Raw genomic sequence first — 14369 nt, 5'->3', positions numbered from 1 at the left:
TTTAAAGGGTCCAAATTACCTGGCTTCAAAACCTGAAGCAGCTGGTTGCGGAGCCCTTTTCGCATCTGAGTGGCCCTTGTCACTCTTGTCCTTATCCTCCTGTGAGTGGCAGTGCACAGACGGTGGAGCCCTTCTCACATCCCAATAGCATCAGTCATCCTTGTCACTTTCGCAGACAGAAGAAAATGGGAGAAACTTTACACAATCTGTCCCAGTCAAATTTGTCGTCGTCATACCAGTCGAGCAGCTTTGCTTGTGGCTGGCCAGCTAACCCATTTGGCGGTACAGCACAGCAGGGGAAAAAGAAGACTTTGTTTTACACACAAAAAAACAGGTAATAATTTGTCAAGTCAAGTCATTTCTAGAGCACTTTAACAGCAGTTCCACTGCAACAGACATAAAGGACGTACAGATATACATAAGACAAACAAAGTAAAATACATGGACAAACAGGAATAAATAAATAAATGGGAAGCCTGAACAAAATAAGAAAATTAATTGTTACCATTGAAATAGTTTTCTTATTTTAGCTGGTTTGAAATGTTTTCACATTGAAATGCATCAACATTGGAGCATTATCTGAAATGTTGTCCTCCTCACAGATGCCAAGAATGCTGTTTTACCACTTGTGATACACAGCAGCACAGCACACGGTGCACACAGTGAAATTTGTCCTCTGCATTTAACCCATCACCCTGAGTGAGCAGTGGGCAGCCATGACAGGCGCCAGGGAGCATTGTGTACCTTAACCACTAGGTCACCACTGCCCCACTGGAGGTTGGACCTGCACCACTGCAGGTTGGAGGTTGAGCTAATACGTCAGGGATGCGGGGTGGAGAAATAAAATAAAGCCGCTTTTAGACTGAACACAGCATGCGCTTTGCTTTGATCTTAAACTTTGCATTCAAAGTTCATGCCTATTTTTTGCCCCTCGGAGTCCACTGTTTTTTTCACGCCAAGCGAAGCACATCCAATTTTTGGTCTGAAAGCTGCTTTGCTTTATATAGCTTAGTTGAGTCGTTGTTTATGTGAACTCAATGACTGAGCGCCGAATCTTCAGCTGGTGTTGGTTTTATGTTGTGGGAATCACCTACTTCTGCCTTCCCAGGGTTGAGGCATGGCACAATACAGGTTAAAAGAATAGAACAGTTTCTAATTTATTAACATCAGTAAATTATTATGGAAGTCCCCAGACCACAAGTGTGAACACGGTGGCTTACGTGACACTATTATGTCAGCACTTTCACCTGGCAAAGAGAAATTCAATTAGGAACCCGTTTAAAAAATAAGCATTCTGGGGCCCTTGAAACACCGTCTCCATTTTCGGACAGAAATTTTACTATTTCAGAGAAAAATGTGTCGACAGGGCCTTAGTGTTGTGCATCACAAGTAAAATTCCTTTCTTCCTATGTCCTATGAATCAAAGACCACTTCCATGTTAAAGAAAGATTTTACTCTGTCTATATATATTCAGACAAGTAAAATCTTTGGGACTGAATAAAAGAAAGGCACTGCTGATAAAATGTAAATGATAAAATCACAAAACCAACATACATGATGGATTCATCAGGCCACACTGTTGCTCTTGTTAAACCCGGCCTACAGACTAACAGAGGTTGCAACAGGGCTGAATCTGGCAGGACAATAGATGAAAGAGCCATTTTTTCTCCTTGTCCAGGCAGACCTGGAAAGTCTGTTGTCTATGCGACCGCATTAAACCATCACATCTCTCAAGTCACCTGCCAGGCCTCAGTTGCCATGCCACCCCCACTCAGAATTATATCATTCTGCTGCCTTAAAAGAAAAAAACTCTCTGGGTTTCCCTGGAGACATGTGATCATTCTGCCAGATCATTCTCTCTCTTTCTTGCTTCTGTCTCGCTTCTCCTCCAGCTCTTAGAAGAAAATCCCTGTTGTGAAGGCGAGGCCCTCTTAATATCCTGGGAAATCCAATCTTTCCTCATATTCACAGCTCGACTGAGGAGCTGCACTGGTAACGTCTCGCTGCTGCTTGCAGACATCAGATTTCTCTGACATCCTTTTTTTTTTTTTTTTAACTATATATTTTTAGATATATATATTTCCATAGCTCTATTTTCTTTGGCTTGGAAAGTGAAACCTTGAAACCATGAGTAGACAATTTATTAGCTTAAACTCTCGCTTGCTGAGGAGAAGTCCTGCAGGGCCCAAGAGATGATTGTTTCAAACTTTGCAGCAGTTGCATTAGATTACGAGACATTACATCAGCGTTTTTTTGGCTCTTTCCCCTTCTCACTCATATGTTGAGGTGGTGTCTGCCTGCCTACACTGGGGGGGTGATTCACTAAGACCGGTGGCATTCCATGCATCAATTATCTGGACATGATGTATTTTGTGCATTATTTACTTACAGTCATTCAGAAGGCTTTGTTGCAATCGATATCATTTGATCTTGGGCTGGCATAATCTGAAGTGATGCAAGGGCTGAACAAGCACAAGTCTTGAGACAAACCGAAGGGAAGAAGCAAAGTGTTGCTGCACACATCACATGGCCTTTTTTTTAGCAATTATTAAGTTCAGGAGTATGCAGTGCAGCACATGTTCAACCAACTCCCTTTAATTCAATCTTTCTTAAAAGTTGACAAATATGCATTGTGAGTTTCACCAGTCAGTGCAGACACTGGTTGGTATAGGTCAAAACACATGGCTGTTAGGTTGTAGTTTTGCATACAGATTGTACATGTAGAAAAACATGGTCCATTGTACACTAAAAACAAATGACAACAATGATCAGATATTGTAACACAAAGATATGTAAATATAGTCAGAAGCTTAAAATGATATCAGGGAATTCATAGCTCTGCGCATTTGCATCGACTTATTGAGTCTAATCAACAACAGTGGCCGGAAAATTAAATACAAATAAAAAGTACCGCTTGTTGCCATGTAATTAGAGAACTACACTTTTATCACTAAAAGTTACTATTTGAGATGTTGAGGTGTTCAGAGGGAAAAACTGTTTCACATAAATACAAATTCTGATCCTAAACATGTTGAGCATACTGAACATGAATTTAAACTGTAAACTATGAATTTTAACTGTGAAATTCCCAATCCCTGGTCAGTTATTATCAAATTGTTCACCATGGGACAATGTAATACCGGTAATCTAAAATGTCACAAATCTTTGTTATTACTGGTTACAGTTTGGTTTGTGAGTTCATCTATTGTGCCAGCCATATCTACATGCCACATTGTAAGTGATACAGTCTTTAGTCCATTTTCATTTTATACATTGTCGGTGTGGATCTGGATTTAGAAATGCCTCGGTTTCTACGGTCCCGGGCCTTTTAGGATATGTAGATCCTTTTTATTTAAAGCACAGAGATTCTATTCCTTGCTATGCAGTAAAATTCAGATAAAAATGACTTACGGTCGCAGATCCATATCCGAACAAAGGTATCACGTCGGGGTCACCATTTGTAAAACTGTGGAGAATTGAATAAAAACTCTCTCTCTACACTCAAAAGCACTGTATTAAAAACCACCCCAACCTGATGTTACCTGGCAGAAGGAGGCATGGCACAATAGAGTTTAAAAGAATGAACAGTGAATATTGTATGTAAAAAAAAAAAGGTACCAATGTTGCAGAGAAAACCAAAATGAAAAGAATGTGAAAAGGGAGAGAAAGAGAGAGAAAAGCCATTAGAAAAATACGTAAATAGAAAAGACTCAGGTACTGATGGGAAGATTCCCCTCAGCTCCCAATGAAAAAGAAAATGGAAGTCCCCAGACCATACGTGAACATTCCTTTATACATTTGACCCACAGGAAGTTGTCACAGACCAATCAGAATTAGTTGTTTCTGTCTTGTCCTGCCCCCGGTGTCTCCCATCTGGGGCAGACAGAGGCAGGGCGGGGTATTGCAAAACACATGGCTTTCACACCTCTACGCAAAACAAAGGTGCAGAAACGTCATGGCTCTGCAACGTCACATCTTACATACGAGTTCCCTTACATAGTTAACACTCAGGGTTAATTATCTTGCACAGGAACAACACGTTCCACTAAAAACAATCTCTTCTGTCATTTGTATTATTATTTTTTTGTTAACGTTTATGTAATCAAGAAACTTGAGCCAAAGTCTCAGACTACATATCCATCTTTTTGAGAGGAACATGAATCTGGTTATTGTCCGCATAGCAGTGGAATGAAATGGAACCAAATGGGAGCACATTGAGAGAAAAAAGAAAAGGGTCTAAAACTGAGCCCTGTGGAACCCCACATGTGAGAGGTGCAGAGGAGGACATGAAATTATAATTTCTTCTTAGCTGCTGTCACATTGAGAGATTTTAGTCCAAGATAATTCATAGGTAAATTAGACACCGAACACTATATGAACACCAACAGCATGAATACAGTGGAAGACTGCAATCAAGTTTGAGTAATCTTGTTAACAAATTTATCCACTCAGATTTTTGTGCTTTTAAGTCTTATTTTTATTGGGACACTATACACCAAGTATGGGGCTTGTTTGCAAGTGTAAGTGTAAAAGACAAGAACAAAAAACAATCTTTAAAAACATTTGTAGATGTGATAGGCGGAAATCATCAAGAATAGGCAAGCAGTGTTTGAGTTAGTCATTAGGCTTCTCCCATTTTAAACTTTAAAAATATAAAAATGATTTTAGTTTCTCTTCTCTTCATTAAGATACAAATAATTACCAATCAATTTATGTAAATCCTGTGGACTCCTTGCTAGCAATAGCACCAGTTGTCTTAATATTAGTTTAGACAGAGAGATTTAAGCTCCTTCTGGCTGCCTTCATCTGTGTGTGTGTTTTTTTTTTTTTTTTTTTTTTTTTTTTTTTGGACTGAGGGGTTGGCAGGGGTTTGCCGATCACACACTACATCTGGGCTTCACCACAACTACCTCTTCTGTTTCTTTTGAGAACCTTGGCTGTGAATTGGGCTTGAAGAACACAGTGCTGCGTTTAATCCATATGTGGGCGTTTTGGCTGAGGGATCTGCCTAGCTTCGAAAACCCTTTTTATAAAAAAAAGAATGGAAAAAGAACACTCTGCTTGATTGATGCCATGGACAAATCTATTCTGTTCTAGTCTTGTGTTTTTGTCCTTCCGGCTTCTACATCTACATCTGCTGCATTTTACCTATCCTTCTGGAACACCCCTCCAGGCCTTGGAGCAGAACACTTGTTCATGGTTTCTTGTTTTCACTCTAGTCAGCCTATTGTAGAACCCACGTACCAAAATTCCATAACTTTGTTCACCTCACACAAGGCTCAGTTTGCTGACTAATCACCTTCCTGTTCCCAAGCTGGCTCTGATTTCCCTGTTGATTCGGCCACCATCCAGAATGATACATAGTGTACAGCAGGCCATTCATCAAGGAGAGGTTGTTCCGTAGAGGATCTGCTTACTTATCTTAAGCCACTTCGTTTTTTTTATTCTTTCTGCTGTGCATGGACACACGCACACAAGATAATATAGTTTCTTTTGCCATAGTGGGTCAGTCAATCTGGTATGGAAATGTTGTTGCCATAGATTTTCACTGAACTCAAACCAGCCAAAACTAGAAAGAAAAAGACTGAATTTCAATGGTGACTTTCCCTACCATTTTAGATTTAGTGTTGTAATTTAGTGTTGTTTTCGTCAACGTCATTTTTGAAGAAATATCTAAGTCAACAAACCTTTGTGACTTGATGAGACAAGATGTCAATTGACCTTTGGTCACGTTTTCTTTACAATGAAGTGGAAACTAAAATAAATGTATGTTTTTGTTTCCTAAGTACTGGGTTAAATAGTTTTTCTACTAAGTACTGGGTTAAATAGAATTGCATTACTAAAAAAATATTAAAATATAATATTCATTGACTAAATCTAGACAAAAATGTCATCGGTTTTTAATTGACTATAATTAGACAAAAATATTCTGACTGAAATAAGACAAAAATGTTCAGACTTTTTGTCCTATGAAACATGACTAGACTATAATGAGTATGGATGTGACTAAGTAATAAAAACTAAAATGACCACTTGATGCAAAGACTAGACTAAAATTAAGACAGGCAGTTAAAAACAACTATACTGTAATTGTGCATATAAAGTGAAACAAATACAACTTGTTTCACTTTATATACACAATATAAAAGGATGTCATGGTATGACAATAATAGCCCTGATACTTATACTAGGACTTATGCTAGTATATGCTAAAGGGTGGTAGTAGCCTCGTGGATAACACACTCGCCTAAGAATCAGAAGACTCAGGTTCAAATCCCACTTACTGCTATTGTGTCCCTGAGCAAGACACTTAACCCTAAGTAATCCCTGTCACTACTGATTGTAAATCGCTCTGGATTAGGGCGTCTGATAAATGCTGTAAATGTAAATGCTAGTACTTAATCACAGCGGATCAACTGGCCTGGCTGTCCGGACAACTTTTGTCTGGGTTATGGTAGTACTTCTTAATACTTGGTCATTTTTCAATTTACTTATGGATCATGTGACTGGTATAAATTCAGTCACATGATCAGACTCAAAGCCTGACAGAATGATGCAAGGCAGTAAGGTTTTAGGCAACATCACAATACACCAGAAATTGTTGATTATATGCATATTCATGATTAGGCATGAAAGTCACACTCATTGTCTTAATATACATATCACAGTACTTTTGGCGGATATACTCATATATTGCAATATACAGTACTGAAAAAGATATCTGAACGATCTGAAAAAGAAATAGTATTTCAAAGTGCAATTTTAAAAGAAAAAATCTATATATTTAAACAGCTGTCACAGCAATTTTGGAACAATAAAGAAACCTGCACAGTATTTTTTAATATTACTGGTGTGTGAGTGAATATTTCCTTCAGTCTGTCTTTCCACACAGATTTAAGAATTTGAGCATACTGATGTAATTTGCATCAATTCTGGACACCAGCATATCAATAATTCATCACCAAAGGAAGCATCATGATACATGTTTGTCCCATCCACAATCCTCATTACAATTCATATTTTATTGTTCTTTTGCCCAGTTTTAGGTTGTACTGTTTACTCTACTGTTCGACTACTGAAGAGTGTCGATGTTACATCTTAGCATCTCCTTCCATTTCTCTTTTCCAGATCCCATATCTGGCGGAGGGAGTGCGTATCCATGGTGAGAAGGTTACAGAGGCCCTCAGGCCCTTTCATGAGCGCTTGGAGGCGTGCTTCAAGCAGCTGCGGGAGAAGGTGGAGAAGCAGTATGGAGCAAGGATCCTGGTGAGACTCTCCTCAGCCACATGACATTACTTGTCATTTTTGATTCCCTTTACAACAGGAAAGGATTTTGATTTTCACAAATATCAATTTCAATACCAATTCCAGTGCATCAAATTCTTGTTCACTGCATTGAAAGCAGAGCTCTGTTATGCTCAGAAAATGATCAGCTCAGACATTTTCATTGGCAAACGAGTGACTGACATATATGAACCTTACACAGCACCCTCAAAATGAACTTTATTACCATGAGGAAAGAAATATCAAGAGTCGAGTGGCGAAAGCTTTCATGATTAGCTTTTTCTAGTATGGATGCAAAATTAATTTTTCAGGCCTGATAGGACCACAGTGAGGCCAGTTCCCTACCATTGCATATCTACCATCCAGAGTGGTGCATTCTGATTGGCTCTGTTAGCGCTTTGAAGTCTGTGCAGCAATAAAGAAGTAAATCAGCAGGCTTCAGCACTCGCTACCTTGTCCCCCTCCCAAAACTTATCCTTGTAAAGTTGAGCTTCTCCCCACAGTCTTTTGTTCTCCATTTTTCACCGGCCCTCAAGCGGCCCTGCCGCACTTGTTGACACGCAGCTCTTAATTGGAGAAGGAACTGTGAGACCAGCAGAGCCACTCTGGGGACGACCAGTAGCCAGTATTGATCATTCGGTGGGAGGAATGATCACGTTGCGCCTCGACTGAGATGAAGATCGGCGGCCATTCTCCTTCTCCCCCCTTGGGTGGATTGGGTCACTCAGCTTGACAAATTCCTCATCAACAGTTGGGAGCAGGAAGGCCAGGAGCCATACAGCCGCCTCCCACTCCACCAAACAAGCACTGATATTCATCTTTCAAGTTTTCTTTTTAAATCTCTTAACCAAGGGCGTTCCTCACACCTCACAGTCATCATTCTTACCACTGTTCATTTGTTCATTTTCTCCTGTGGCTCGGGTTTTCTTGGAATGTCCTTGCAAGCCTGTTTTCATCAACTGAATTGTTGCTTATGACCCATATTTTCTGCTCAGTAGTGATAGATGGTGCTATTGAAGATTCAGTTATGTAAGCTTTTATAAATCGTATGTGTGTGTGTGTTTTTATTTTCTGAATGTGTGTGTACATGTACACAATTTCATTTATGTATAGGGAATGATATCTTTATGTATTTATGTGCATTGCCCACATTCATGTGTGTGTGTGTGTGTGTGTGTGTGTGTGTGTGTGTGTGTGTAAAAACAGTCGATGACCGATGAGCGTCGTGGGCAGAGGCCCCGCTCGATGGTTCGTTCCTTCACCATGCCTTCCTCTCAGCGGCCACTCTCTGTGGCCTCAGTCACGTCCATCTCCTCTGACAACTCCCCATCCAGGCCTGGCTCCGACGGGTGAGTAACCATGGCAACGGCCTGTGCTTCACTTAGGTCAGCACCGGCTGCACTTCCTACGTTTTCCCGTTGTTGCCTCATTTTTGAGTCTGTAATGGTTGTTTTGTTGCTTTTTCTCAGTGACATACGATGTAGGTTTTGGTGACAGGCGCCAGTTAATGACTTCTAAATGCTTCTATGCTTTTTGAAAGTGTGAATAATTTGACACCACAGAGGGGGCTTCTGGCTAATATGTGCTCCATTTAGGATGCAACAACAATAAACAGCACCATGACACCCATTGTATTTCCTGTAAGGCTTTTCCACCCCGTGATTAGTTCAAGCATGTGGCCCTTTAAATCTAAACACTAATTACACAAATTAAACACCAGACGATTTAAAATATTTTACACACTTGGATTTGCTTTTAAACAAATAACAGATTTAATTACAAAGAAACTGCAGAAATGATGTAACGAACTGGTTTTCAATATTTAAATTATCTGTTACAGACTATTAACCACAAAGGCTCAAGTGTGTCAAGTGTATTGACATTCACTTTGACTGCTTGAAAAGGTTCTTGGAGCATTTAGACTCCAATTGTGTCCAAAAATTGCTGGAAAAAATGCAGTGAATCTGTGAAACATGCTGTGATGGTTGTTGTGATGAACTTCACATTCATTAAATGACATTTACAGGGAATGTTGTTACATACCATTCGGGGGGCAAGCCTCACAGGTAACCATGGACTTTCTCAGTGCCGTCTTCAGGACTTTTAAATAAATAGATAAAGCAGACAGAAAACAACTGCAGTAGAAAAATAGAGATGGGCAGAGCCCAGAGACTGAAGGCTTGAGGATATGTATATTGAAGAGCCTAAATCTCATTTAAATATATTAAGCAATTGTGACAAGCAAATACAGCAGTTTTGTGTGTGTTTTGATGCATTTTGTGAGGATCTGGAGTTAAAATAATAAGATATGTGGAAACTGCCTGAGATACTTGACAAAGCATATTTAAATCATCAAGAATGAGGAAGTATGGTTTCTGAGAGCTAAACATAATCAATATGGAATCATCTATTTTTAAAGTTTATGTTTATGTAAAGTTTATGAAAACAAGTTCTGGGTGACAAATAATACTACACACCAGTTTGAACGGTTGTTTGCTTTTCCTCAAGATAACTAACTAGTGCAAACTTGTTTATTTACATTAATCTGGTTAGCTTTAAATATATATATATATATATATTTTAATATGAATTATTTTTATATATACAGTACACAGGCCAAAGGTTTGGACACATCTTGTCATTCAATGTGTTTTCTTTATTTTCATGACCATTTACATAGATGGATTCTTACTGAAGGCATCAAAACTATGAATGAACACATGTGGAGTTATGTACTTCCACAGTCACCAGACCTGAACCCAATCGAGATGGTTTGGGGTGAGCTGGACCACAGAGTGAAGGCAAAGTGCTAAATACCTCTGGGAACTCCTTCAAGACTGTTGGAAAGCCATTTCAGGTGACTACCTCTTGAAGCTCATCGAGAGAATGCCAAGAGTGTGCAAAGCAGTAATCAGAGCAAAGGGTGGTTATTTTGAAGAAACTAGAATATAAAACAAATTTTCTACATGTGTTCTACATAGTTTTGATATCTTCGGTGAGAATCTACCAATGTAAATGGTCATGAAAATAAAGAATGAAAAGGTGTGTTCAAACATTTGCCCTGTACTTTATATTCTGCCAGTTACTAGCTGTCTGTCTGTTGAAAAGTGGGCGGGTGCATAATAGCAGCATAATCAAACTCCCTGCTGATGCATGCCGGTGATGCTGAAGGATCAATTAGTTACTTTGCATTTTTATTTTTGTAATCACGAGAGTGCAGCCGAAGGGTAATTCTGCCATTCACACCTCTGATACAAAGCCACTAGGATGGCACTTAATGAGAGAGGGATGCAGGATCCTGGTCCCGCGAGGTATCAATTCCTCTTTGAAGAACATCCACACCTTTGAAAAGATACACAAACTCTCTCACCCACACACACGCTGGAGATTGACAGTCACCTTTAACTTTAATGGGGTTTCTCAAGGAGCAAACATCAACCTAAAAAAATCTAATAAAGAATATAAGAGGGACCTGGAAAGGTGTTGATGGAAACATGGCCTCATTAGCGTACTGCATAAGTAGGGACCCTTGAAAGTCAGCCAGAGTGCGAGGTAGCAGGTTGCCATGGTATCTGGAGCTATAGATATCTCAAGGTTTGCTTTCTTTCTTTTTTGGTCGAGTTGGTCTAAATGTCAGGTGAATATTTCTCTTTGCTTTAGTCCCTTTTAAGGGTGTGTGGGTTTTTTTGTTGTTTTAAAGACTTGGTACGTCTGTGCTTGGTTCACTACACTTGTTCCCTCATTACTATGTCAATTTACAGATTTGCCTTAGAGCCTCTCCTGCCAAAAAAAGTGTACTACAAGTCCCAGGACAGACTGGACCGTGAGGAACCAGAGAAGGAACGCAAAGAGAAGAAAAAAGAGAAGAGGAACAGTAAACACCAGGAGATCTTCGATAAGGAGTTGAAGACGGCGGAGATCACTATCCAGCCAGCTGAGGCAGTCATACTTTCAGAGACAGTAAGACAGACCAGCAGCGTTTCGCTTTCATTTAAACACACGGTGCTTTCACCGTCTCTAAACAGACTCATTCACTAGATTCCACAATAACCATGACAACGTAACCTGGAGAGCCGTACGTTACCCACTCACACAAATTTTTTTTTTTCAAACTGCACTGCATCTGAAAAATAGGCTGATACATTTACACTGATATTCCAGTCATGCGCTCGACGCTCACATGTACGCGGTTCCCATTCATTCTGAAACATTTTGGTTATGAGAAAAACTCAGAGGTCAAAAAGTACATTCATAATTACTGTAATATTTTCAGCATGTAAACTGATTTTTACTTATTTTTTGTCGTAAAAGTGACAAAAAAAGTGTTTTGTTCTGAGTGTGATGAGTGGGTGGCTGCTATTGGCTGGGAACTTCAGCAGGTCACCCTAATGGCTACAAGGCATGCAATGTGGAACAAGGCTCACTCACTTTTTGAAAGTTCATCACATAACATACACACACACACACAGTATTATGGGTAGAAATTGATTCACTGACATCTTAGATCTGAGTTTTGTACAGTTTCAGCCATAGAAGCGAGTCCCTGGTTCTTTGATGCCAATTATCTCAGAGCGACACTTTTGTCAGATGGAAACTTTGCGGCATGAGAATCTTGTGTGTTGGCACAATTCCTCGTGCTGCCCCGCCTACGTCCAGGGCCTTTGTCTCTTCCTGACACAGGTTCATGGAGCGTTCCACACAATCTTTATAACTGCCAGTCTCAGTTCTCTCCTCGGATTGACCAGGCCTAAGATCAATGCTGTTTTCACAGCTCCACTGTCAATTCTGATGTCGGCTCTGATGCGTGTGTGCAAGTCTATAATGATTCTCTGTATTAAGTGCTTTTGTCCTTGAATCCTCTGTGCTACAGTCTGTAGCTTTTGTAAATATATATTGACATGATCAAACAACGAATGGAATCCAGAATTTCCAGCTTCTTTGTAAAATCAGCAGATGTACCTTTAGAGGTATTGGACGATTCTCTACGTGATGTATGGGACATTTAGATAACAGTTTCTTTATGCAATAACTAATGGTCAGAACTATGAATAAGTGTAAAGTGTATGTAGTACTTGTCATGCCTTACTACTGGTTAGTTCAATATAAAGTTATGACAAAAGCCATACAATCAGTTTGAAAACTTGCCATTTGATGCATGGGACAAAGAAAACTGTTAAAACAAAACTTCCACACTAAAATTCCGGTGTCAAAACTGTTCAACACTTTAATTAAATAATGTTTATGACCAAGATGGTGTGATGCATGGGACAACAAGAAAAGAGAAAGAAAGAAAAGTAAAGTGATTGTCACATGTGATACACAGCAGCACAGCACACGGTGCACAAAGTGAAATTTGTCCTCTGCATTTAACCCATCACCCTGAGTGAACAGTGGGCAGCCATGACAGTCACCCGGGGAGCAGTGTGTGGGGACGGTGCTTTGCTCAGTGGCACCTCAGTGGCACCTTGGTGGATCGGGATTCGAACCGACAACCTTCTGATTACGGGGCCGCTTTCTTAATCGCTAGGCCACCACTGCCCCACTGGTCCAATGTCACTGGTCTAAAAGCTACACGAGTGCTGTTAAGTTTATCATATGACAGCCAGTACTAAGAGTTAAAATATGATCCATTGTATGAATATTTTAATTAAGCCTGATGCACATACATTTACATTTAAGGCATTTATCAGACACCCTTATCCAGAGTGACTTACAATCAGTAGTTACAGGGACAGTCTCCCTGGAGACACTTAGGGTTAAGTGTCTTGCTCAGGGACACAATGGTAGTAAGTGGGATTTGAACCTGGGTCTTCTGGTTCATAGGCGAGTGTGTTACCCACTAGGCTACTACCACCCTACAATACAGTATAACATATATAAACTGAACTTATTATGATAATAATTTGCTGATAATAATTTTACCCCACTGCTCATTAAAGGTAATTGGTTAAATACAGAGGGCAAATTTTGTCATGCACACAATGTGTTGTGTTTGCTGTGTATCACTTTCACATAGGCTTGATATTGACTCATTTCTGTTGTTCCATCCATTTGTTTGTTTGTTTATTTATTTATTTAATAATAATAAACAAACAGTGGTGGTGGCGGTGGTGGCCTAGCGGTTAAGGAAGCGGCCCCGTGATCAGAAGGTTGCCAGTTCGAATCCCGATCCGCCAAGGTACCACTGAGGTGCCATTGAGCAAAGCACCGTCCCCACACACTGCTCCCCGGGCGCCGGTCATGGCTGCCCACTGCTCACTCAGGGTGATGGGTTAAATGCAGAGGACAAATTTCACTGTGTGCACCGTGTGCTGTGCTGCTGTGTATCACATGTGACAATCACTACACTTTAATCTGTCAATCTTCAATAATCTGTTATAATTTAGGTAACAGCCCAGAAAATTATTTCAAATGCATTGTCTGCGTTGTCATCCTAGACCCGGTGTTGCCAAATTGTGTCATTTTAAGTTTGATAATTTGGTAAAATGATTTGTCGTACATATTCATGGAAGCCTTCATATGGTAATTCAAATAATTTGGGGCACAAATTTAGGTTTCCTGTGTAACACACGGAATGAGTGAGCACAATTTTATCACAACCAAGTCAGGATATTCACACACTAGCTTTTCAGTAACTTTATTCAGATTGAACTCCACCCATACAATATGAGCAGGGGACTGTAATATATTTTGCCTTCTGCCTAAAGTTTCACATTCTCTCAATTTTGTAGCTGTTTGTGAAGCGGCACAGGATCTGCAGTCTCTAGTAAACTGACCAACACTGACCTCCTCTCTGTCTGTCCATTCACTGTCCACAGATCAGCCCACTTCGGCCTCAGAGGCCAAAGAGTCAGGTAATAAACCCACTGGTTGGTGACAGAAGACTGTCTGTCTCCCCGGCCCCCCAGACTCCACCACCCATCGCCTCCCGGACCAAGCTGTCTTTCAGCCTCCACACAGGCTCCAGTAAGTTCTAGAACATTCTCTCAGCATTTCATTTTGGCCTTTGCACTATACTGGTTCCCCTAAACTTGTCTACCAGTTTGTGTGCTCATCTCAGCCCAGATTTGGAGCTCTTTTAGCAG

The 14369-nt window shown here is 40.2% G+C and overlaps 1 protein-coding gene across 4 annotated transcripts in view; it reads left to right on the top strand.

Moving 5' to 3' along the window:
• dock1 (dedicator of cytokinesis 1) overlaps nucleotides 1-14369 on the top strand; it is a 263022-nt gene that overhangs the window by 245739 nt on the left and 2914 nt on the right. For all 4 annotated transcript variants that reach the window (XM_028961081.1, XM_028961080.1, XM_028961083.1 and 1 more), the window contains 4 exons: nucleotides 7129-7266; nucleotides 8491-8633; nucleotides 11046-11244; nucleotides 14103-14250. In XM_028961081.1, coding sequence (XP_028816914.1) covers nucleotides 7129-7266; nucleotides 8491-8633; nucleotides 11046-11244; nucleotides 14103-14250 — 628 coding nt within the window. The remainder of the gene's footprint in view (nucleotides 1-7128; nucleotides 7267-8490; nucleotides 8634-11045; nucleotides 11245-14102; nucleotides 14251-14369) is intronic.

This window comes from Denticeps clupeoides, chromosome 2, assembly GCF_900700375.1.
Source record: "Denticeps clupeoides chromosome 2, fDenClu1.1, whole genome shotgun sequence".
Classification (NCBI taxonomy): domain Eukaryota; kingdom Metazoa; phylum Chordata; class Actinopteri; order Clupeiformes; family Denticipitidae; genus Denticeps; species Denticeps clupeoides.
Note: the sequence above shows the minus strand (reverse complement) of the source record. Positions and strands in the feature narration are given on the sequence as shown.